At 57.1% G+C, this 22,969-nt stretch overlaps 2 protein-coding genes across 2 annotated transcripts; both read right to left on the bottom strand.

The window, feature by feature from the left end:
- Positions 1-5,991: 5,991 nt before the first annotated feature.
- On the bottom strand, positions 5,992-8,798 carry APOE (apolipoprotein E). The gene is made up of 4 exons (XM_027079803.1): positions 8,665-8,798; positions 7,810-7,875; positions 7,136-7,325; positions 5,992-6,841 (listed from the first exon to the last, which is right to left on the bottom strand). Exons 2-4 carry the CDS (start codon positions 7,850-7,852, stop codon positions 6,124-6,126), a joined length of 951 nt encoding a protein of 316 aa, XP_026935604.1. The 5' UTR covers positions 7,853-7,875; positions 8,665-8,798; the 3' UTR covers positions 5,992-6,123.
- Positions 8,799-10,558: 1,760 nt separating this feature from the next.
- TOMM40 (translocase of outer mitochondrial membrane 40) lies at positions 10,559-22,008 on the bottom strand. The gene is made up of 9 exons (XM_027079802.1): positions 21,536-22,008; positions 20,748-20,815; positions 20,184-20,276; positions 19,207-19,308; positions 18,467-18,572; positions 12,942-13,064; positions 12,674-12,750; positions 12,451-12,553; positions 10,559-11,220 (listed from the first exon to the last, which is right to left on the bottom strand). The coding sequence occupies exons 1-9, from the start codon at positions 21,807-21,809 to the stop codon at positions 11,081-11,083; spliced, it is 1,086 nt and encodes a 361-aa protein (XP_026935603.1). The 5' UTR covers positions 21,810-22,008; the 3' UTR covers positions 10,559-11,080.
- Between the last annotated feature and the right edge of the window lie 961 nt (positions 22,009-22,969).

Below are 22,969 nucleotides of genomic sequence, written 5' to 3'. Positions count from 1 at the left end.
TCAACCACTGCGCCACCAGGGAAGCCCCTTGTTTTTTAAATAAATTTATTTATTTTATTTATTTTGGGCTGTGTTGGGTCTTTGTTGCTGTGCCCGGGCTTTCTCTAGTTGCGGCAAGCGGGTCTATCCTTCGTTGTGGTGTGCGGGCCTCTCATTGCGGTGGCTTCTCTTGTTGCGGAGCACGGGCTCTAGGCACGCAAGCTTCAGTAGTTGGGGCGCACGGGCTCAGTAGTTGTGGCTCGCGGGCTTAGTTCCTCCACGGCATGTGGGATCTTCCCAGACCAGGGCTCGAACCCGTGTCCCCTGCATTAGCAGGCGGATTCTTAACCACTGTGCCACCAGGGAAGCCCCCCTGTGTGTCTTTTGAGTCTTTAACCTGAGCGATGTTTTGGAATTTAGAAAAATGCTTGGGAAATCATTTGATTGGTTCCAAGGTGAAAAAAAAAAAATTGACCAAGTTAAAAGTTAGTAATTTTGAACTTTTTTTTTTTTTTTTTTTTTGGCTGCACCGCTTGGCATGCGGGATCTTATAGTTCCCCGACCAGGGATCGAACCCGCTCCCCCTGCGGTGGAAGGTCCAGCCTTAACCACTGAACCTTCAGGGAAGTCCAAAAGTTAGTATTTTTTTAAATGAAATTGTTACAGAATATACCCACATACTAACTAGCCAACAGCAGTGTGACTCCTCATAGGAATTATATATAATAAGGGACGTGGGTGCATTTTAATATGCTGGATGTAATGCCAGTGGGGCCTGGGGCCAGATGTGTGTGCATAGCTGTAGCCCATATGATAGGCAGGGTGATTCAGCAGGGGAGGAAATCAGTCAGGATGTGGCCCCAGGATCCCCACCTGGGTTCAAATCCCGTCTCTAATCACTTTGGGCTTTGGGATGTCTGACAAGTGACTTTAGCCTTCTGTGCCTCAGTTTCTTCCTTTGTAAAGTAGGAGCAGTGACAGTATCTGCCTCAGACGGGTTTTGTGAAACTGCCACATTTAGTTTAGGTTTTGTTTTGTTTCTGATTTAGCATACTTGTTTCACCTAATTTTTTAAAAAAATTATTTATTTATTTTTGGCTGTGTTGGGTCTTCTTTGCTGCACGCAGTCTTTCTCTAGTTGCGGTGAGCGGGGGCTACTCTTCGTTGCAGTGCGTGGGCTTCTCATTGCTGTGGCTTCTGTTGTTGTGGAGCATGGGTTTTAAGTGCGTGGGCTTCAGTAGTTGTGGCGTGCAGCCTCAGTAGTTGTGGCACACGTGCTTAGTTGCTCCACGGCATGTGGGATCTTCCCGGACCAGGGATCGAACCTGTGTCCCCTGCACTGGCAGGCGGATTCTTAACCACTGCGCCACCAGGGAAGCCCCAAGACCACACATTATATGATTCCATTCATATGTAATGTCCAGAATTGGGAAATCTATAGAGACAGAAAGCTGATTAGTGGTTGCCCTGCCTTGGGGAGAAGGGGATGGGAGTGAGGGTTAAAGGGTGTGGGGTTCCCTCTTGGGGTGATGAAATGTTCTGGAATTAGATAGTGGTGATGGTTGCAAACTTTGCAAATATACCAACAATCATCGAATTGTACACCTTCAAAGGGTGACAATTATGGTATGTGAGTCTCAATTTGTTGTTGTTTGTTTTGTTTTTTGAATATCTCAATTTCTTTGCGTTAAATATCTCAACGCAACTCGCTGCGTTGCCTTCACGACTTGACTCAACCACGTTACTCCTCTGATGATGGAAAGGAATCTGATGCGGCCTGGGGCCGCCTGGGCTGGGGCTGGGAGTGCCCAGAAGAGGGTCAAGTGTGCAAAAATTTTCAAAATGGAAGCCCTTTAGGATGAGATTCCAGGGATGGGAAAGGAGATCCTTGAATGTGTTTCTGGGGGTCATGGTGTTAGAATGCGGCGAGGGGTACCAGAACCCCCAGATCAGGCTCAAGATGCTGAGAATGCCTTGCTCTCAGCACCGGACTGGTCCCCCGCCCTTTCAAGGCTGTAAAAGCAAGCCAGCCAATCCCGGAGGAGCAAGACTGAAGACGTCATCGGTTGCTAGGGCTCCCCTGGGCAGATTGCCACCCACTGGACTAGCCTTTAGGGAACGCTGAAACTCAGCTGGGCGGGTAGAGATGGGGGCAATTGGGGGATGACATGGGAACCAGGGCACAGAAGGGGCCCCAGAGTTCCCAAGGGTCATCTAAGCCTGTGCCCCAGGCCCATGACAGCTTCACTCTTCCAAATCTCAAACTCTCAGTGTCCCATCCCACTTTCACCTCCCAAAACCACAAAGAGAGCCACCGTCACGACCAGGAGGGACAGAATGAGCCTTGTGGTGGGGTGGGGCCAGAGAGGCACTCCGAATGTTCCTTCCTGGGCACTGAGGCCGGCTTGGGTGGCCTGGCCCGGGACCTTTTTGAGGCGGGGGGGGGGGGGGGGGGGGGGGGGTGGTCAAGTTAATCTCCCTCACCCTAAGCCTCACCTGGCCACGTGCCTCCCTGTGCCCACCCACCTCTCTTCCTTCACCCCTCCCTCGTGGTGGTGGGGACCAGGTGGGCACAGGGCTGAAGCCTTAGGCCCAAAGCGTCTTGCTCTTCAGCACCTGCACCTCCAACTTTCCCTGACTGTTGGGGACCCCCAGCTGCCAGAGTCCCTTCCCCACTCAGGGGACAGCCTTCCCCCTCTCCCTGTGCCCTCTTCCCTTATGGGTCTTGCTGCTTCATACCTTTCTCCCAGCCTCAGTGGGTGTCTCTCGGTAACCCTCAATAACTCCCTAACTCAATTCACACTGTGTCCCCAGGCCACCTCTACCGTCCCCTCCCCCTTCTCAGCAGGCCTCTTCAGCTCAGGGGAATCTGGGGTCACACAGTCTGCCTCCACACTCCTGCCCACCCCATGCCACCTCCAACGTCACTCTCATACTAGCTCTTCTATTCCCCCACCTTTCTGCCTCTGGGAGACTCCCAAACCTCCCTGGATGCTCTCTGGGGTCTCTATTCCCCCAATCTCCCTTTTGGACAGAGGTCTTTTTTTTTTTTTGGCTGCCTTGGGTCTTCGTTGCTGTGCGTGGGCTTTCTCTAGTTGCAGCGAGTGGGGTCTACTCTTCGTTGCAGTGTGTGGGCTTCTCACTGTGGTGGCTTCCCTTGTGGGGCACGGGCTCTAGGCACATGGACTTCAGTAGTTGTGGCGTGCGGGCTCAGTAGTTGTGGCTCATGGGCTATAGAGCGCAGGCTCAGTAGCTGTGGCTCACGGGCTTAGTTGCTCCGCAGCATGTGGGATCTTCCCGGACCAGGGCTCGAACCCGTGTCCCCTGCACTGGCAGGCGTATTCTTTACCACTGAGCCACAAGGGAAGCCTGAGAGGTCTTTTCAACCTGTCAAAAGTGCAAAACCTCAGCTGCCAGGCTCCCGATGTGTGCCCCTCCAATCACTCCACCAGAAACTCCCTTCTCTCTGCTTCCCCACTGTCCAAGCCTCCAGGGCCCCTGTAAACGCCCCATCTGCTCTTGTGCACCCTCTCTGGCCGCTCCGCACACCAAGCACCACCGCCCTTTCCTTCCACCACATCAATCCCTCAGGGCTGCCGTCCCCCTTCCTACCAGCTGCCTTTTTTTTTGGCTGCATCGGGTCTTCGTTGCTGCACACAGGCTTTCTCTAGCTGTGGTGAGCAGGGGCTACTCTTCGTTGCGGTGCGCGGGCTTCTCATTGCGGTGGCTTCTCTTGTTGTGGAGCACGGGCTCTAGGCGCGCGGGCTTCAGTAGTTGTGGCTCGCGGGCTCTAGAGTGCAAGCTCAGTAGTTGTGGCACGCAGGCTCAGTAGTTGTGGTGCACGGGTTTAGTTGCTCTGCAGCATGTGGGATCTTCCCGGACCAGGGCTCGAACCCGTGTCCCCTGCATTGGCAGGCGGATTAGTTAACCACTGCACCACCAGGGAAGTCCCATCCCAGCTGCCTTTGACTGCTAATGAACCCTAGCCGCTGGGGGAGGGTGGCCCTGGCCCCAGACTCCAGGTTGGCTGGCCTCATGTCCCCACACGCACGTATCAGCCTTGGGGTGAGGGGGATGGTTGTGAAAGGGAAGCACAGACACCACCCTGGCGGGATTGCAACAGCCCTCCAGCCAGCTCCATGCTGCCAATCCCTGTTGGCCCCTCAGCAGCCTTCCCAGACATCTGCTTCCTCTGTGAGCCCCCAGCGTTCCCCACACATCCCCCAAATGTCTCCTCTCCTCACCCCACCCCACGAGACCAGAACGCCAACTTCAGTTTGCCAGTCTCATCCTCATGTCAGCTGTAGGAGTTTCTGTTTACAGATGAGGCAACTGGGGGGTAGCCAAGAACATTCAACGGCTCAGTGAGAGGCTCTAAGTGTCCTCCCCTTCTTTGTCCGTCATCTTCTCCCTCCCCTTCCTGGACTTCAGGCTGTCTCTCTGGATCCCTGCTGGGGTCAGCCTCCACCCCACAGCACCCCGTTCCAGCCTCCTTTCACAAAACTAACCAGGGTGGGGGGCTGCTTGCAATGAGGCGGGACACCCTCTCCGCTTAGCTGGCTTCATACCGAATTCAAGATTCAGATCTTCAAGTGGGCGATATGGCTGACGCCCCCGCCCTCACTGACAACTGGGAAACAGGTTCAGGGGACTTGGCCCCAGGTCCTGGGCACACAGTGAGTCAGCAGAAACTTGGGTGGGACTGGGCCCCCTGCCTCTGAGCCCACAGATAACCTCCCCTCCTTCCTCGGCCCCAAGGGTGAATCATCTGGTGGGGGCGAGGGGGGGGGCTGATTCCACAAGGGCAAGCGAGGCAACTTGGGCGAAGCTCGGAGTGCAGAGTGTGTTGGAGCCAAAGCAGGCAGAAGTCGGCCTGGGAGATACAAGTCCTGGCCCGTCCCTGTGATGGGAACCTTGTTCTGCTCCTCGGAGAACTGAGGACGTGAGAGGGGAGAGCGCCCGGCATCTCCAGGCTCCAGCCACACTTCTCTGTGTGTCAATTTCCAAGTGGATTGTCCAGCCCTAAACGCCAAGGGGCCTGCTGCAGACCCTCGCAGAGTGTGCCTCTCTTGGCAGCCCGAACCCGGCAGCCTGAACCCAGCACCCGGTAGGCTCGTCAGGGTAGACCAGAGGCTAACCAACCAGCCGGAGGAGAGAAGGAACAAGAATGAGGAGAGAAAACAAATGCAACAGAATGCTGGCAAAGACAAACCCGGATGAAGAAGGGAAAAAAGAAATAAGCGGGACCAGGGGCAAGAGAAACTGGAGGAGGGAGAGAGAGAAGACAGAGGTGGAGGAAAAGAGGAAGCTGGAAAAACGAAGCCTCTCTGGGACAGCGGGACGGAGACAAAGCCCAGGAGGGAAGAAAGCCGAATCAGATTAGACAGGAGGGAGAATGATAGTGGGGGAAAAAAAAAAGTGAAAATGGCTCACAATTAATGACAGCGATCTTAGGTCTTTTGAGTCACAAGGCTATGAAGCAGGTATTGTGAAGCTGGGCCCCTGGAGGCTCAGAGAGGTTGCTTTTTAATTTTTAAAATATTAATGAATTCATTTTATTTTGGGCTGGTCTTCGTTGCCGCACGTGGGAGATCCCACTGTGGACCATGGGGCTCAGTTGCCCCACGGGCATGTGGGATCTTAGTTCCCCGACCAGGGATCGAACCCGCATCCCCTTAACCGCTGGACCGCCAGGGAAATCCCTCAGAGGCGTTGCTTTTTTGCCCACAGTAGTCAGGGGCAACTGTAGGGTTTAACCCACCGGTGGATTGGTTCCAGAACCACATCTCAGAGACGGAAGGGTAAGAGAGGCAGGGAAGAGAGTGAGCAGAGATGGAAGAAAAAAGGAGACTCAGAAAGGGGCAGAAGGAAGCAAAGACAGACTTCGAAGAGACAAAGAAACAGACACACACAGGCAGAGGGGGCAGGACAGAGCGCTGCGCGGCCGGTGTGGGGAAGGAACGAGAAACTGAGGCTTGAGCTGTGAGAAATCACACACGGACGCCCAGCAGCTGCCATGAAGCTTGATGAAACTTTATTAAGCTAGGGCCCACCGGGAGCTGGGGCAGGGACAGGGCCTCCTGTAGGCTGGGGGGACGTGGGGCCAGCACAGGAGCGGGGCCTCCCAGGGGGATGCGCGGGCACTCAGTTACTCTCGATGGGCGCAGAGGTGGGGCTGGTGGCCATAGCCAACTGCACTTTCTCCACCAGCCCAGCCCACTGGCGCTGCATGTCTTCCACCAGAGGCTCGAACCAGCTCTTGAGGCGGGCCTGGAAGGCCTCCGCTTGCAGGCGCATCTGGCTGCCCTGCTCCTCCACCTTGGCGCGCACCTCCTCCAGCTGCTCGCGCATCTCCTCCAGGTGGTCCCGGGCCTGGGTGCCCATCTCCTCCATCCGCCCGCGCAGTTTCTGGTGCCAGGCCTCGGCGCGCTCCCTCAGCGTCTGGCTGGCCAGGGTTCCCACGGTGGCGGCCCGCACTCGGCCCTGCTCCACCAGGGGCCCAAGGCGCTCGCGGATGGCGCTCACGCTGCGCTCTGAGCCCTCGAGCGCCCCCGCGCGGTACACGGCCAGGCGCTTCTGCAGGTCCTCGGCGTCGCGGAGCAGCCGTTTGCGCAGCTTGCGCAGGTGGGAGGCCAGGCGGCCACGCAGCTCGTCGGTGGTCTGGCCCATCATGGCCTGCACCTCGCTGCGGTACTGCGCCACGCGACTGCGCACGTCCTCCATGTCAGAGGCCAGCCGGGCCTGCGCTGCCTGCAGCTCCTTGGACACACGGGCCTGCGTCTCCTGGGCTATGGGGCCCAGCTGCCCCTCCAGCTCCTCCCTATAGGCCTTTACCTCCTTCATGGTCTCGTCCATCAGCACCCTAAGGGGCGAGAAGGAGGGAGCATGGGCGTGAAGAGAGCGGAACAGGGATCCTGAGCTAGAGTGATGGAGCGAGAGACAGAGAGGAACATGCCAGAGACAGGAAGGGTCGAAAAACAGAATCAGAGAGAGGTAAAGCCAGGAGCTAAAAAGGGAAAGAAAGCAAGAAGTGAAGAGAGATCCAGACCACCAAGAGTTGGTGATGGGGACAGAAAGAAACCCAGACCACTGGAAGCTGAGGGTCTGGAACGCACTGCCCACCAGGAGGGTCAGGGGCCAGGGCAGGGGCACTCACGTCAGTTCCTGAATGACCTGGGTGCTGAGCAGTTCCTCCTGCACCTGGTCAGACAATGTCTGCACCCAGCGCAGGTAATCCCAGAAGCGGCCCAGCGCCTGCTCCCAGGGCTGGCTGCCCTGCCACCGGGGCCACTCCCGCCCCAGCTGCACCTCGGGCTCCGGCTCTGGCTCCACTTCCGCCTGGCATCCTGCACGGAGCAAGTTCACAGCAGTCAATGTCCTCCTCTGTTCCCTCCAGGCACACAGTACCTGGTACAGAGTGGGTGCTCCACAAAGGCTGGTGGGCTTCATCAGAGCACTGGTGGGCAGGGAGGAGGTGGAGGGACACCCAGCTTGTTTTAATCACTTGGCAAGCATTGATTGTGTGTTCCATGCACCGCCATGCTGGGGTGATGGAGAATAAAACTAATCACAGCTGACGCTTAACTACTGCTCACTACCTGCCCGACAGCAAAGGATTAGAAACTGTTACAACTCTCATTTTAAGGATGGGGAAGCTGAGGCTCAGAGCGAATAAAACAGCTGCTCAGAACGAATGAATGTCGGAGAGACCTCAGACCTGGGGAGATAGACCAGCAAAAGAGGGGACCCAGGGACGGGAAGAGGGCAAGGGGTACGGCTGAGGATGGGAGGGGGAGGGGCAAGGAACCTAAGCAAACCCCATCCCCATACCTGCCAGGAGCGTGATCACCAAGGCGACCCACAGAACCTTCATTTTCTGGCTTGCGATTGGCCAACCTGGGGGAGGGAGACATTGTCACTCAACAGTGGGGACTCCTCCCACTCAGAGCCCCGCCCCATCAGGTCTCGGCCCTCAAAGCCTTGCACCCCATAGCTAATCCAATCACAAATAGTTACGAAGCGGCCCGGCCCCTTCATTGTCTATTTAATTCCCATTGTCTTCTCCTATATCCCCATCCTCAGGCGGTCCCTGCCAAAAATTCTATCCCTCTCTCCCAGGGTTCAAATTCCACTCACCCCACCCTCCCCTCCACCCCGGAGTTCCCTGTGAGCCCCAACTGGACTTTCTAAGTTCCAACCTCGCATTCCTCATCGTACCTTCACATTCTAAGCTCCAACTTCACATCTAAACGGTATCTTCCACATATTCGCTAATTTAATCCTCATTCAAAAGTCCTTCAACCGACGCTCTAGCTACCCTGCCGACACCCCTGGTCGCCGCCACCCCTGCGCCTCCCACGAACGGAGATCTTAGGATGATGGGGGCACTCAGTAGGTGCTCAATAAACGACAGTGACAATTGGTGGGCTCTTGCTATGGCTCGTCTGGTTTTCCTACAGGTCCAGCTGCTCCCCTGACCCCACCTTCCAGCCCAGACGGGATGCCCCTGCTGCCCCCCCTTCTTCTAGGTCCAGTCCCCTGCCTCTGGCCTCATCCCCTGCTCCTGCTTCTGTCCTGGCCCGGGCGTAGGACCGCCACCTCCTCCTCCCCCCACCCCGTGCACCCCCAGCCCATCCCCCACAGAAGCCCTGAGCTGGACTTTGCGCCCCCAGCTCTGCTTCTCACCCGTTCCTGGGGAATGGTGTCCTTCGCTTCCTCCGGGGCTGAGTAGGAGTCAGGGATCCCAGGTTCGTCCAGTTATAGGGCTCCCCCTGCCCCGCCCACTCCTCCAGATCTAGGGCAAGCTGGGCCAGCCCCTGTCAGGTCACGAGGTGGGCTCTCCTCCCCCTCCACACACAGCAGGGAGGCGGAGGGGGGTGGGGCTTGGAGGCTAGCAGCTCCCACTCCCAGCCTCCGTGAAAAGAGATGACATCTCACCCAGTAACTCAGGCGCCTTCCTCCATTCTGGTGGGTGGGTGAGTTGGGGGCAGGGTGCTGGGCATGGAAGGGGAAGCAGGCGGCTGTCCGGAACACCCATTCCCTGTTCCTCTCTTTTCCAGCGGATGGATGAATAGAATTTGAGGAAAGGGCTGGGGGCCCAAAATCCTGGGTCCGAGGAAGAAGCGGGGCTGCGGTCTGGGATTTCTGGGTTGGGGGAGAAAGGAGCTGGAGGCCCAGACAGAAATGGCATGGGAGTTCTGGGGACAGTGTAAGGCATCTGGTAACAGCCCAGGCTTTGAGAGTGAAACCTGGGTTTTAAGCCTAGCTCCCTCTTGGGCTGTGACCTGGGGCACGGGTGAATGCCTCTCTGAGTCCCCTTCCCCATTTGTGACTTGGAAATCCAGCATTTCTCCCCAACACAAGCATCGTGGATTCCAGGAATCGGTGCGTGTTGTAACTTCCGCAGGGCTTGAAGCATTCGTGTTGTGTTGCCTGGTTAGGACTGTGGACTCCGGAACCGAACTGTCCGGGCCTGAATCCAGGCTCTGCCGGTTGCCATCTGTGTGACCTTGAGCAAATGACCTAGCTTCTCTGAACATCCAGTTTCTTGGTCCACAAAACCGGGAAAACAGTTGCACCTAACACCGTCGTTCGGCGAAGCAACAGGCTACTATATGTAGGAAGTACTGAGCAGTTCCTCGCAAACAGCAGGCCCTGAGTTGGAGTTAACTTCTGTGATGTGCCACAGTGGGCCCTTACTGTCCCCTCCCTCCTTAGCACCTCTGTGACATGAACGCCAGCTGTTACACAGATGGGAGACAACTGAGACAAGATTCAGGATTGAGGTGGATGGTAAAGCCACACTGGATGAACTGGAGGAGCTGGGATTCACTCCTGGTCCTTTGAGGGGTGGGAACATTGGATGCCATGGGGTCAGGGGAGGCTGGATGCCTGATCCCAGGAAGGGAGCCCCAGTGCCAGCCAGGCCCAGGCCTGTTGTTTGGGGCTCAGCTGGCGCTGGCAGGGAGCCGGTGGGGTGGTCTCTGGGCCGTGACAGCTCATCACGGGTCAGGTCGGCAGCCTCCCTCCCCAGTGTGAGAGGCGGGGTTTCGGCTCCTCTGTCTGGCGAGGGCTCAGGATGTGGGTCTGCCTGGAGCAGGAGTGACCGACTCTGAACTCTCTCCATCCGGTGCTTGAATGCTTCCTGAAGCTTCTCGGAAGCTCTGACCTTCCTATCAGAAAGTCCTCACACCCCTTCGTGCCCTGCCCCTTTGGGAACCTGGAAAGACCCCGGGGAACCTGGAAAGACCCCGGAGTCCCAGCTCGCCACCCCCACCCCTGCACCCAGAGACAGCCTCACCCCTGTTGCTTCAGTTCACAGGGACAAAGTCCTCTGCAGCCATGCTGGCCAGGCCAAGACCACAAGACCATGCGAGGGAAGGCCTGTGATGCCCCTGTAGGGAAGGTCACAGGGAGGCTGTGTGATCCTCGGCCAGGCCCCTCCCCTCTCTGGTCTGGGCTCTGGCCAGGGACTCCGCTCAATTCCCTTGGCCCCTGCTAGTCACTGTGGGAGGTCAGACCAAATGAACAGGCCAAATGGACCACAGACACGTGGAGGAAAACAGACGCCTGCCATTTCTTTTTTTTTCCATGTATATTTTTTGTAGGTTTTTTTTTTTTTTTGTAAAATGTCCCAGTTCTTCCATAACTTATAAACATGATTTATACCGAAGGGTGGATGGGAAAGCGGGCAGGGTGGAGTGACTGGGGATGGGGAAGCGCCTCTTCTTGCTGCCCCCTGGGGGCTAGGCCTAGGGCCCTCTGGGGCACGGGGACACCCCAACACCTCCCTGAGGTTGTCTGGCCGCCTCTGCCCCTGGTGCTCAGAATCCCGGGCGCCCCTAGATTCCAGAATCCCTTCCTGGACCCCAGGCCCACCGGGCACGCCGCCCCTGGTACTCCGAATCCTGACGTGCCTGTGGTTCCAGGAGCCCCCCGCCAGCTGCGGGGGTGATGGGTCCCCTCCTTTCCGCTGCCCCCCTGACCCCCGAGGAGGAGGGAAGGGAGGGGGAGGGGGGCTCAGGTCTCCCCTCCGTGGCAGGGGGAGGGGGAGGTGGGATCTGAAGGAGGAAGGGCGTGGAAGGCCGGGGCCAGGAGGGGCTCAGCCGATGGTGAGACCAAAGCCGCACTGGAACTTGTTCTTCCGGTGATTCAGGAAGGCCCCGAGGGCCAGCGTCAGGGGCAGGGGTGGGAGCTTCTTCTCCAGCGTGGCGCCCACGATCCAGTTGCTGTCCACGGAACCTATGGGTGAACAACCGAGCTTAGAGCCTTGCGCTGGCTTCTCGCCCCATCCCCGCGAGCTGCCCTCCGGCCCACCTCAGATACCACCGGCCAGACCACGGACCGTGCTGTCCCCGCCACCTGAAACCTCTTCATGCCCTCCAAGTACTTCAGCTCTGAGCTCAGTGACCCCTTCCCTCCGGGAAGCCCTCCGCCACTTCATGGGCCCCGTCATCCCAGTCCTGTCCACACCAGGTCGCTGCTCTCTGGGGATGGGTCTGTCCCTCCCACTGTGAGCCCCGGGGCTTGGGGGGTGGAGGTGGGAGAAGGGGCCTGGTCACTGCTGTGTCCCCAGCATCCTCGGCACAAGGCCGGGCACAGAGCAGGTGCTGAGCATCTGCTGAAGCAAAGACTGAAATCTCTAACTCTACTCAATACTCTGTAATGGCCTATATGGGAAAAAAGTCTAAAAGTGGAAATATATATACACATGGCTGATTGACTTTGCTGTACAGCAGAAACACAACATTGTAAATCAACTATACTCCAATAAAAGTTTTTTTAAAAAAAGTGAGAAAGACTGAAATCTCCTCCAGGGCCTGTGCCCCAGGACCTGACAGGTGTGCAAGTACCTGGTGTGGTCCCCACAGGGTGGAGCCTGAGAACTCACTGAACCCAAACCCAGCCTCTGACCCCGGCTGCCTGCAGAGCAAGGGCTCGAGAGGTGGGCAGGGAAGGCGGGCTTCAGAAGCAAAAAAAAACCCAAAACCCGACAACAATAAAAACCCCCAAACCCAATCCCTGGCCCTCCTGGCTGCCTTCGGAAACCCTGACCCAGGCCCACTGAAGCGGCCCTTCCAGGGCTCTCTCCACACACCCCAAACCTGAGAGCCACTGAGGCCCAAGAGGAAACTTAAGACTAGAGTCGGTCGGCCTCGGGGAAGGTTCCGGATCTGGCTGTGACTGGGCAGCCTCCCTAACGTGAGACTGTGGGGTCGGCCGGCTGTGCTCCAAGTTGCCTTCCACTCACGAGAAAAAGAAAAGCGAGGGCCGTGTGCGCAGACTGGGAGAGGGCCACTTGGGGGGTGGTAGGTGCAAAGCTCAGGGCCCAGGCACCCATCCACCCTCTCAACTAGCGTTCCTGGGCAACCTGGGGGCCCGGCACACTGCCCTCTACCATCTCCCCGGCCGGTATACCCACTCAGAGCCACCTCTTGCCTGTTTCCCACACAGGGAAATGGAGGCCTGTACCTTTGAAGAGGAGGTTGGCCTTGGGCAGATCCAGCTGGTACCCAAAGGAGACACTTGTGTCCTGCATCCTGGTGCTGGCCTCGAACTCCACGCCCACCTGCAGCTGGGGGGGCCAGGGCGACACACACGGGTCAGCCTCCCAGGCTGAACTCTCAGGCATGCCAGCCCCGGGCACCCCACACCCAGCACGTGTGCCACGCGGCCAGTCCCTGGACCAGCTCACCTGGTCACTGGCTTTGTGGTAGTATGTTGCATGCATGCCCGCCTGACCCAACGTGACTGTCGCCAACCAGTTGTTCACTGTAAGAGAGCAGGGTGGGGGGTGGGGCAGGTTACCAAGGGGGCTCGGCATCTGGGAACCCAGGTTTTCCCCCATCTCCCTCAGAGCCAGGAGTCCAGGGCCCCAGGCTCCTCCTCCCTCAGACCCAGGAGTCCAGGGTCCCCAGGCTCCTCCTCCCTCAGACCCAGGAGTCCAGGGTCCCCAGGCTCACATGTGTATTTCCCAGCTAGTGACATAACAGTGCCCTCCTCCCCAGGCCGCCGGTGGTAGACCAGCTCTCCGCCCAGGGCCAGACACGGCGTGATGCTCTGGAGGTAGTGGGCCACGAGGATTCCTGCAGGTGAGATGGGAAGGTATTACTTCTGGGCTCGGTGGTTAGTTTCTGCCCAGCTGGACTCCCGCTCCCTCAGGCCTCCCACTCGGGCTCTTTTTAAAAATTAATTAATTAATTAACTGATTTATTTATTTTTGGCTGCATTGGGTCTTTGTTGCTGCACGCAGGCTTTCTCTAGTTGTAGCAAGCGGGGGCTACTCTTCGTTGCAGTGCATGGGCTTCCATGCACGGGCTCTAGAGCGCAGGAAGCCCTGCGGGCTCTAGAGCGCAGGCTCAGTAGTTGTGGTGCACGGCCTTAGTTGCTCCGCGGCATGTGGGATCTTCCCGAACCAGGGATCGAACCCATGTCCCCTGCATTGGCAGGCGGATTCTTAACCACTGCGCCAGCGGGGAAGCCCCAACTCGGGCTCCTTGCTCAAGCAGTTCGCAGGGCTCTGAGGTCAGCCTCCCAGGCCCCCTGGGACCTCATCTGCTCTGCATTGATTTGTCTCCATTTACAGAGGAAGCCACAGAGGCTGAGGGGGTAAGTCACTTCCACATGGTCACACGATGCATCAGGGGCAGAATCCAGGCCTCTCCAAGCCCTGAGCCCAGGCTCTGAGACACTATGCCGCCATGAGCAATAGGAAGGATAGGGCTGGTAAGAGCACACCTCGGGGGGCCAGACAGCCTGGGTTCAAATCCCAGCCTTACCACTTGCTGGTAGAGTAACCGCGGGTCACTGGCCTCACTTTGCTGTGAATGGGACACCCCATGAGGTTGTGAGAAGAAGTAGAGGGCTGGATGCAGGTGCGGTGCACAGGGAGGGCCTGGCACACAGCCAGCACCCGGCAGTCAGGAGGACAGGCCCTGCTACCTCTGTCCCTCGGCAGGAGGGATGGCTCTGACTGAGGCCGCCTGAGTGTCTGTTAACCCATGACTCCACCACTGGGCTGAATTCCTTGAGCCTAAGGACTCATTTGCGTCTGTCTTTGAAAGCCCAGGAGAGGAGACGCCACAGATGTAATCTCTGTGGAGAGGAAAAACCAGGGAGGAAGAGAGAGTGATTGGGGGTTGCAGAAGGAGTGGTGACAGAGAAAAAGAAAACAAGAGACATCTCTGTAGAGACAGGGAAACAATCAGAAACAGACAGATGGGGACTTCCCTGGTGGTCCAGTGCTTAAGAATCTGCCTTCCAATGCAGAGGATGCCAGTTCGATCCTTGGTCAGGGAACTAACATCCCACATGCTGCGGGGCAACTAAGCCCGTGCACTCTGGAGCCCGCGCGCCACAAGCCGCAATTAGAGAGAAGCCTGCGTGCCGCAACGAAAGGTCCCGTGCACCACCACGAAGACCCAAAGCAGCCAAATAAATATTTAAAAAAAAAAGAAAGAAAAAAAGAAAAGAAATGGAGAGGGGTGGAGGAACTGAAGATTCCCAACCTGACAAGACAGAGCAGGTGAGGACAGGCGACATAAGCTTAGAGTTGGACCCCCAGCCAGAATGAGGGAGACCAGAGCAGAAGGGAAGGTAGGGACAGGGAAAGCCCAGAGCCGGGGGTGGGAGTGGGATGAAGCCTCGGGGACAGGAGCACGAGGTGTGAACCGGAGACGGGAAGACGCTTCCCAGACAGAGATCAGAGGCACAGACTAGGGACCGGCTCTGGGAGCAGGGCAGGACGGGACGACAGGATCAGGCTGCTCATATCTTCAGGCACACCTGGGTGAGGGTTGCCACCACGGGGGCTGAGCAAGGCTGAGGGCTGCTGGCCAGGGCTCTGGAGGTGCCCTGGGGGAGGCTGTGGTCAGGGCGGGCTGGAGCTGGCTTCTCCCCATGAGTAGACGACACAGATCCACCTCCTAGCCCCTACCCCTTGAGGCGGCTATTAAGCCATTACCAGCACACCTCTGGCCAGGAGCAGCCACTCCTTCAGTAGAAGAGGGACCTCAGGCCCACAGAGGGAAAAGTGACCATCCAGAGATCACAAGGGGACTTAACTCAAGAGTCTCTGGCCACGATTGGAACTGAGTGCCTCGCGGGCCCTGAACTTCTCTCCCACGCCCCATCTCCCGGGCCTGCCTCGCCCTCTGCTCCCCAAGCCCCACCCCTCTCCCTGGTCTCTTGCCCCAGTCTCACACACTCCAAGCAGCTTCGCATGCAGCAGACAGGGATCTTGTTAAAGCACACACCTGGCTCTGCTCCCCCTTCCCCGCTCCAGAACCCGCTATGGCTCCCCAGTGCCAAGGAGACCCCAGCTCCTCAGGGCACAGGTGCAAGGCCCCACGTGGCTCGTCCCCAGCTTTGAAACAGGCTTCCTCCGAGAGCTTCACAACTCACTGTGCAGCGCTTATCTCCACACAGGCCTTTTTCTTGAACATCCCAGCCCTTCCTGCATCTCTCTCCTTAAGTTGCTCTGTTTTTTCCTCCCACTTGTGTCCACACCCAGCTCCCCCGGGAGCTCCCCAAGGCAGGGGCTTTGTGAAAGCCAGTGGCTCTCAACCAGGGGCCATTCTGCAATGTCTGGAGTGGCCATGAAGAACCTGTTGAGTTCAAAACCTCATGAGAAGGAAAGAAAGTGAGTCAGAGGTCTGTGAGCAAAGAAGAGGCCTTGGGCAAGGGGCAGAGCGCAGACCTGGGAAAGGAGCATGGTTTCCCGAAACCTGCAGGGCTGGGGCCACATCTGGATCCCTGCGGAAAGTCACCTCGGGCAGGAAGGGCAGGCACCCAGGGCAGATGCTGCGGCGGGGAGGCAAGCACCGAAGGGAAGGTGGTTCTTCACCTCGGCCCAAAAGAACGGCTTCCCACCCTCCCCTCACCGCGCTCCTTGGGGCTCTGTCCATGCAGAGCCCTCTTCTGGGAGCGGTGCCCTCCTCTTCCCCTGCCTCGGTCTAGACACTGCCCCTGTCACTCCAGGAGAGATGGGACCTCCGTTATAAGCTCTCACGGCAACCTGGACCTTCCCAGCGTAGGATTTCTCCCAACAGTAATGCAGTCACCGTGTGATTGTTTGTTTAGAGGCAAATGTCTCCCCCACCGGCCTAAGAGCCCGGTGAGGACAGGGAAGGGCTGTGTGTGTACGTGCGCGCGCACGTGTGTGTGTCCCAGCAACGCCCCGCCCAAGGTGGGCACATGCTAGGTGCTCAGAATGAAGCAGAGGCTCCAGACGAGGGGCCGAGGCCACGGCTGGGGACCACGTACGACCACTGGCTCCTCAGTTAGGCCTAGGCCGTGATTCAAACTCCAGCTCCTCTGCTTCCTAGCTGTGATCCTGGGGGACTGATTTCACCCTGGGCCTTGCTCTCCTCATCTGTGAGAACCCTGATCCGCCTGCCCATGTGGGGTGGCATGGAGATCCAACCCAGAGCGAACCCTAACTAGGCATGTCAGGCCCCGCACTTGGGGCTGACAGCTTCTCCCACTGACTCCTTCAGCAAGGTGACCTCCCTGCAATTGTGCCCATGAGATGGATGAGGAAACTGAGGCTCAGAGCGGATGGAGCACCCAGCTGTCAGTGGTCAGTTACTCATGTGCTCAGCACTGACCTGGGACCAGAAGTTTTGATCAGTCCCTGAAGGGAGGAAGGGACACCTGTAGGAACTAAGAGACGAGAGTGTCACTGGCTTGGGCTCCAGGGAGGAGGGACCTAGAGGCCAGTGTTGAGGAACACGAAAGGCTGATGCCGGTGAGTGTTTGAGGGGACGGGGGCCCTGTGCCCTAGAGAGGAGCATGGACTCTGGAGGCAGCCTTGCTGTGTCTCCTTGGGAAGTTACTTGCCCTCTCTGGGCCTCAATCAGACGGGGATGATGGCAGCGCTACCCCACAAGGCTGTTGAAAGGATTCCACGAACCATTTGCTCACTGCTCCATCCCTAGTGCCTCGAGGGACTGAATGAAGGACCGGGTACGCACAGTATGCTTAGGACCTGATGAAAGGCAGGAGGTGAAAAACAGGACCTGCTGTGACCACCGCTCACTCCTTTGCTCAGTATTTTCTGAGCGCCTACTCTGTTCCCAGCAGCGCTCCAGGTGCTGGGCATACAGGTATCCTGGCTTCCCACCTTCACACACCTTTGCTCAGCACGCACTGCCCAAGAGCCTGCTCTTCCTGACAGAGCCAACAGCAGACACAAGAATCCGGAATCACCACCTCCACCCTTCTAGTTGCTCAAGACAAAAAAGGCTGACCGCTCATCTCGGACCTCCCTCTATCTCCCACACCCAACCCAGCAGCAAATCCCATCGCTCCACCTTCAAAGTACATCCAGATCCCGGACTACTTCTCACCCCCTCTGCTGCCACCAGGCTGGAAGCCCTTGTAGTCTGTTCTCCACACGTCAACACAAGTGGTCCTGTTAGAAGCTAAGTCAGATCCTATCCCTCTCCAGTGGCCCCAGACTCAATCTGAGTAAAGGCCAAAGCTCTACAAAGCCTTAAGGGACTTGGCCCTGTTAGCCTCTGACTTCTTCTACCACTTGCCCTCCTTCCTCATTCATTATAGCCCCAGTCCTCCTTGATGTTCCAGTGAAGGGTCCTACCTCAGGGCCTTTGCACTTGCTGTTCCTTCCGGCTGAAAAGCTCTTTTCCCATATATTTGCTTGGCACCTTCCCTCACATCCTTCAGTCTTCATTTTCAGTTATCACCTATGTAACGAGGCCTTCTCTCAAGATGCTGCCCACCCCTCCCGAGGCCGTAATTTTACCACACAGCTCCATCACCCATCTGCTTTACTTAGGTCACTAGAATGGAAGCTCCCAGAGGACAGACCTAATTTTCCTTTGTTCACCACCATATCCTCTGGACGCGGAAGACATAGAGTACGTGATTGATAAACTCACTCAACAAATATAGAGAAATCAAAAGCAGACACTCAGAGACAAAAATAAAAAAGGGGGAAGCAAACTGAAGAGATCAGAAGTCCAGACATTAGTCAGCTGGTGCCTGCCCCCAGCCAACCTAAGCAGCAATGTTCCTCCTCCAACTCCATCTCAGACTTACTTGCCTCCCCTCAGCTGCACGTAGACTCTGCCTGCCCCCGAGCAACCCCAGAGCCCCACGAGTAGTAACAAGAACAGCTCATTTCCTTGGGACCCATCACATGCCTGACCCCATTCGAAGCTCTCCACACATGACCCACTCAACAACCCTGTGAGGCAACCCAATTTTACAAATGAGGAAACTGAAGCCCACGAGGGTGATGGAAGCTCCCACAATCGCAGTTAAGCCAGTGGCAGAGCTGGGACTTGAACCTGCTTTCTCCCCAACAATGCTACGGGCTTGATGTTCTGTGTTCTGAAGTCACACCTGCCCGTGACTGTTTCTTGGATGGTAGAAGAGGGCCAGCGAAAGAAATGGATTTGCTGGCAAAGCTGGGACTGGGGTTTGATCCCCCCACCCCACCCCCACCAAGCCCCGTGCCTCTTACCTGAACCCACCAGGACGTCTGGGTTCCCCAGGGTGACAGCCGCCGTGAAGTCGGAACCCCGGTACTCCCCGTCCACCTGCCAGTTCACAAACTTTGACTGCTGGGTCTGTGGAGGGGAGGGGCAAGTGTGAGGGTGAAAGCGAGGAGGACCCCATGGGGCCCTCCCAGGTACAAAAAGCCTTTTAGTCCCCATACTCAACCCCCATTTCTTGTTTGTAGAGAAAAGGCTTCAGTCTCCTAGGCCTTCCCCTAGGGCAAATCCAAACCTTTTCTAATCAGGGAAGGAAAGGAAAGCAGAAACAAAGGAAAAGCAATCAAATAATAGTCAAACAATAGTGCCTCGATAAGGCGGAATCCTAGCTCTTTCTCAGGGATATAAAAGGCCCCCCACCCAGGTGGAGGATGGTAACTTCAGGCCGAGCAAAAGATTCCTGGCATTCCACCCTGTTACCTCACGATCAACCAACCAGAACAAAGTCAAACGTCCTGCAGCCCTCTCCCCCCCCCCCCCCCCATTTGTCTTTTAAAACTCTTCCATGTAAACTATGGGGGAGTTTGGGTCTTCAGAGCACAAGCCACCTGTATCCCTCGCTTGGTCCTTACGATAAACCTTTCTCTGCACCAAACTCTGATGCTTTGGTCCGTTTGGCCTCACTGTGCGTTGGGTTCTTGGATTCAATGCCAAGGGCAGCCTGGTGCTCAGGGTGGCTGGGGGAGCAGCCGACTCGACCCCCACTCACCTGGATGGCCATCTTGGACCTGAGGCCGGGGCCCAGCTGGTGAATGATCTGAGCATTGAGGCTGCCACTATTGTCCATGTCACCCACCAGCACGGGGAAGGCCTGTGGGGCAGAGGGCAGGGTTAGAGGTCTAGCATCATAGAAGTATATGCGTGATGGGCCTCGGTGAGAAGCCTAGGATTAGAAAGCCTCAGAATGAGGTTCTCTCCTCCAGGAAGCCCTCCAAGACCACCTTGGCTGAGTTAGGCTCCCCTCTGGGCTCACACAACCTTTGGGTTCCCCCATTTCAGTCCCACTCTCCCTGGACTGTTACTCTCTGAGGACAGGCTGCTCCCTTTCTCCAGTAGGCTGTGAGCCCCATGGCTGTTTCAGTCACTGCTATGTCCCCAGCACCACCCAGCACAGGGCTGGGCACAGAATGGGAGTTACAATGAAGGTTTGTTGAATAAATGAATTTATTGGAAATCATTATGGAAATCATTAATATAATCAAAGACCTAATTTAGTCCCGCAACTCTGTGTCCTGCCCAAGCCTCCTTCCGGGTCTCCGGTTTTGCCTTCACTCCCCTAACCTAGCCTTGGCAGACAGCCTGAGAAATGCTATCTACCTCCAAAGCATTCATCTGATCACGTCTTTCCCTCACTTAAATCTTTCTGTGGCTCTCCTGCGCCCCATAGCGAAAGTTCAAATGCCTAGCTTGGCCTTCAAAGCCCTGCAAGACCTACAGCTCAGCCCTGCCCACTCTGGGTCATCACTGTCTGGTGACCTTGGTGTCCCCAGACTTAACCAGCACAGGGCTGGGCAGAGACGTGGGCGTCAGGATGAAGGGATGACCCAGGTTCCGATGCACCTTGGAGAGACAGTCTCCACCTCCCAACACTCTCAGCAGTCCTGGCCTCCTACTGACAAGGCCTTCTTCGCCTGACTGGCTGCATTGTTAGAAGATACAGTAAATGAATGGCAAAAGGAACCTCACCTCTGTTGGACTCAGCTGCTTTGTCCCCACGTACGTGACCCCGAAGTGGTAGTTGGACTCCCCGATTGTGCTGAGGGCTACTGTGTGGTTCACCTGGGAGAAGAGGGAGGGCTGTGGTGACGAGTCTGTGGGCCACCCCTTAAGGAACCCAGTCGAGCCCACTCCCAGGACAGCTCCTCTCCTGCCTGGGATGGGAGATACTTGCCAATCTGGCTTCCCCATCAGGGCATCTCTAGGCTGGACAGGGGATGAAGACTGGGAGGTGTGGCCTGACTGGATTAGAGACTCAGAGAAGGGATGTGCTGGGGCTGGGGCTGGGGCTACACACCTGGTACTTCATTCCTGCCTGGATGCTGGCTGAGGGGGGATGGTGTATCTCTGGATTCTGGGTCCCTAAACCCTACCACTGGCCGCTATTGTGTGATCAGCCCGGCACTGAGTCTCTGAGTCTTTCCAAGTACCAAGGAGCCCAGACCTTTAGGGAGGAGTAAAAGGGTTGTACGTGCAGATGCAGGGGGATGGCCGGGATTACCTCTGGAGGATAATGGGACCAGGAAGGCTCACCTGGAAATGATTACTCAACCCTTTGTTGACTGTGAGCTTGACACCTTCCATCTGAATAGGAAACAGCTCTAAAGGAGAGAGAAGTGCTGTCACACTCCAACACACACACACACACACACACACACACACACACACACTTCTCATCCCTTCCTTCCGTACCGTCCCCGCTTTCCCTTCTCCAGGGATCCCAACCAGTAAATAGCCTAGTGGATGGGCCCAGAACCAAGGCCTTTGCCTGCATCCAAATTCCAGGGCCACCACCTACTACCTGTGTGACCTTAGGCAAGTTACCTTATCTATGTCAAACTTATCATCTGTAAGTTGAAGATGCTCACCACATAGAAATATTGCAAGGATTTAATGAGTTAACACATACTGAATGCCAGGACGGTGCTCAGTAAGCTGCTGCCACCACTTTTGTTATCACAATTACTCCAAGCCAGGATCCAGAAGCTTTGGGTCCCACCTCCACTGGCCCTTTGCTGACACTGTGACCTTGGGCCACAGTTTCCCTCCCAATCACAAGAGTCTGGCTTGGCTGATTCCTGGGGCTCCTGAGGTCCCTAAGGCTTTCTCTACTGCTCTGGCATTCTATCCTGAGGTTCCACCATTTGATCCCATCGTTCTAAGCCCCAAGCTCAATGTGCCACCATTCGATCCCAATGTCAACTCCTAACGCTCTGTTAAATGATTCCAACGGTCCGTGCCAATTCCCAAGGTCCTCAGTGTGCTCCTCCTTCCCCCGATATCCGGGCCATCACAAGCCCGCCGGGCCCCTAGCCCCTCACCCTTGCACTTCCGGTGGCACTCCTCGAACGTGCCCGGGTTGGGCAGGCAGCCGCAGGCCCTATCATCCCCGGTCCCTCCAGCGCTGGCGGCCGCAGTCCCCGGCGTCCGTTCGGAACCTCGACCTGCGCCAGCTCCAGCACCCAGGCCGCCCCCGATCGGCGGCAGCGTGAAGCCCGGAGGAGAGGGCGGAGGCGGTGGCAGTCCCACGAGGGGAGGCGCAGGCGGCGGCGGCGGCCCTGCGGGCGGCGAGCTAGCAGCCAACACGTTCCCCATGGTCGCCTGCAAAGGGAAAGGTCAGAGGGCAGAGGTCAAGGCCCGCAGGCTCCAGGCCCAGCGCCAGCGAACACCCCTCTGCTCGGAGCCCCGTTTTCACGCGCGGCAGCGCCTCCCCCCGGTGTGCTCCGCTCCCACCCCGTGCGCCACGCGCAACCGAACCCGCTGCCGCCGCCGCCGCCGCCAGCACCGTCGCCCCGCCCCGCCTAGCCCATTGGTTTACCGGGCCCTGGTGTCCGCCCACCAGCTTCAGTGTCTGGCCTTACTATTGGAGTCATGGATGAAAGTCCCACCCACCTCTTTGGAACGTCCTTTTCTGTTGGTTCCCACTCGCAGACAGGTCAAAGCACACCTCCCCCCCTTCCCATTGGCTTGGGGAGCCCACACCGATTGGCTCTAGATGCCGCGGGTTCCGGTGCTCGCCCGCCATTGGTCTGTGCTGCACACTTTGCAACGCCCATTGGCGAATCGCCTCAGCCCCATTCCAGAAGGCGCCCCTCTTTCGACTCCGCCCCTCAGCGAAGTTGCCATGATAATTGGTCGGCCTTTGCCCTTGAAGCATCCTGATTGGCTCCTGCATGTACAGGGGTCGGACCCTGGTGACGTAATCAACGTTTTGTGTTCATTGGCTAATGTGCCAGGGTCAAGGGACACGGATAAAGGTGGGTTGCGCGGCAGAGGCTGCTAGGCAGCAAGGTCAGGCCTCGCGTCCCACCAGGCACCGCGGCAGAGGGGCGGCCCCCTAGTCCGGAGTCGCACACCGAACGCCGGAAGTGCTAGCCCTTCCCACAGTGCCACGGGAGATTTCTAACCCGTTATGTGAACGCTGTCCTGCTTCTTGTTACCCACAATGCCCCTTACCTATTTAACGGGACAGTTGCCGTAGACCCACCCCTTTCGTTACCCATCATGCCTTCTGGATCTCTCCCCCCAACCCTTGCCCCGGTCACTGCGTCTTCCATCTTTGGCCCATTCATTCCTGTCCCATTACCCAGCATGCCTTCTGCTCCATTCATTTCAGCTTGGTTGCCTGTACTACCTTTAGCCCATTTATGCCCGTTCATTTCCCTAATTCTTTTAGCTAATTCTTAATTGACCATAAGGTTTTGGGTCCATTGCCCATCATGCCTGCGGCCCCTATTTCTCCATTATTCATCCCT

This window comes from Aethalodelphis obliquidens, unplaced genomic scaffold, assembly GCF_003676395.1.
Source record: "Aethalodelphis obliquidens isolate GAN/ISIS:26980383/991018 unplaced genomic scaffold, ASM367639v1 scaffold43, whole genome shotgun sequence".
Taxonomy (NCBI): Eukaryota; Metazoa; Chordata; class Mammalia; order Artiodactyla; family Delphinidae; genus Aethalodelphis; species Aethalodelphis obliquidens.
Note: the sequence above shows the minus strand (reverse complement) of the source record. Positions and strands in the feature narration are given on the sequence as shown.

Coding starts and splice junctions, on each gene's coding strand:
- APOE (XM_027079803.1), bottom strand. CDS start 7,852: ATGAAGGTTCTGTGGGTCGCCTTGGTGATCACGCTCCTGGCAG. Junction 7,326..7,809: donor GGTGATCACGCTCCTGGCAG/GTATGGGGATGG, acceptor TGCTCCGTGCAG/GATGCCAGGCGGAAGTGGAG. Junction 6,842..7,135: donor CAGGTCATTCAGGAACTGAC/GTGAGTGCCCCT, acceptor CTCGCCCCTTAG/GGTGCTGATGGACGAGACCA.
- TOMM40 (XM_027079802.1), bottom strand. CDS start 21,809: ATGGGGAACGTGTTGGCTGCTAGCTCGCCGCCCGCAGGGCCGCCGCCG. Junction 19,309..20,183: donor AGCAGCTGAGTCCAACAGAG/GTGAGGTTCCTT, acceptor TCTGCCCCACAG/GCCTTCCCCGTGCTGGTGGG. Junction 11,221..12,450: donor GGCCAACCTCCTCTTCAAAG/GTACAGGCCTCC, acceptor GTTCACCCATAG/GTTCCGTGGACAGCAACTGG.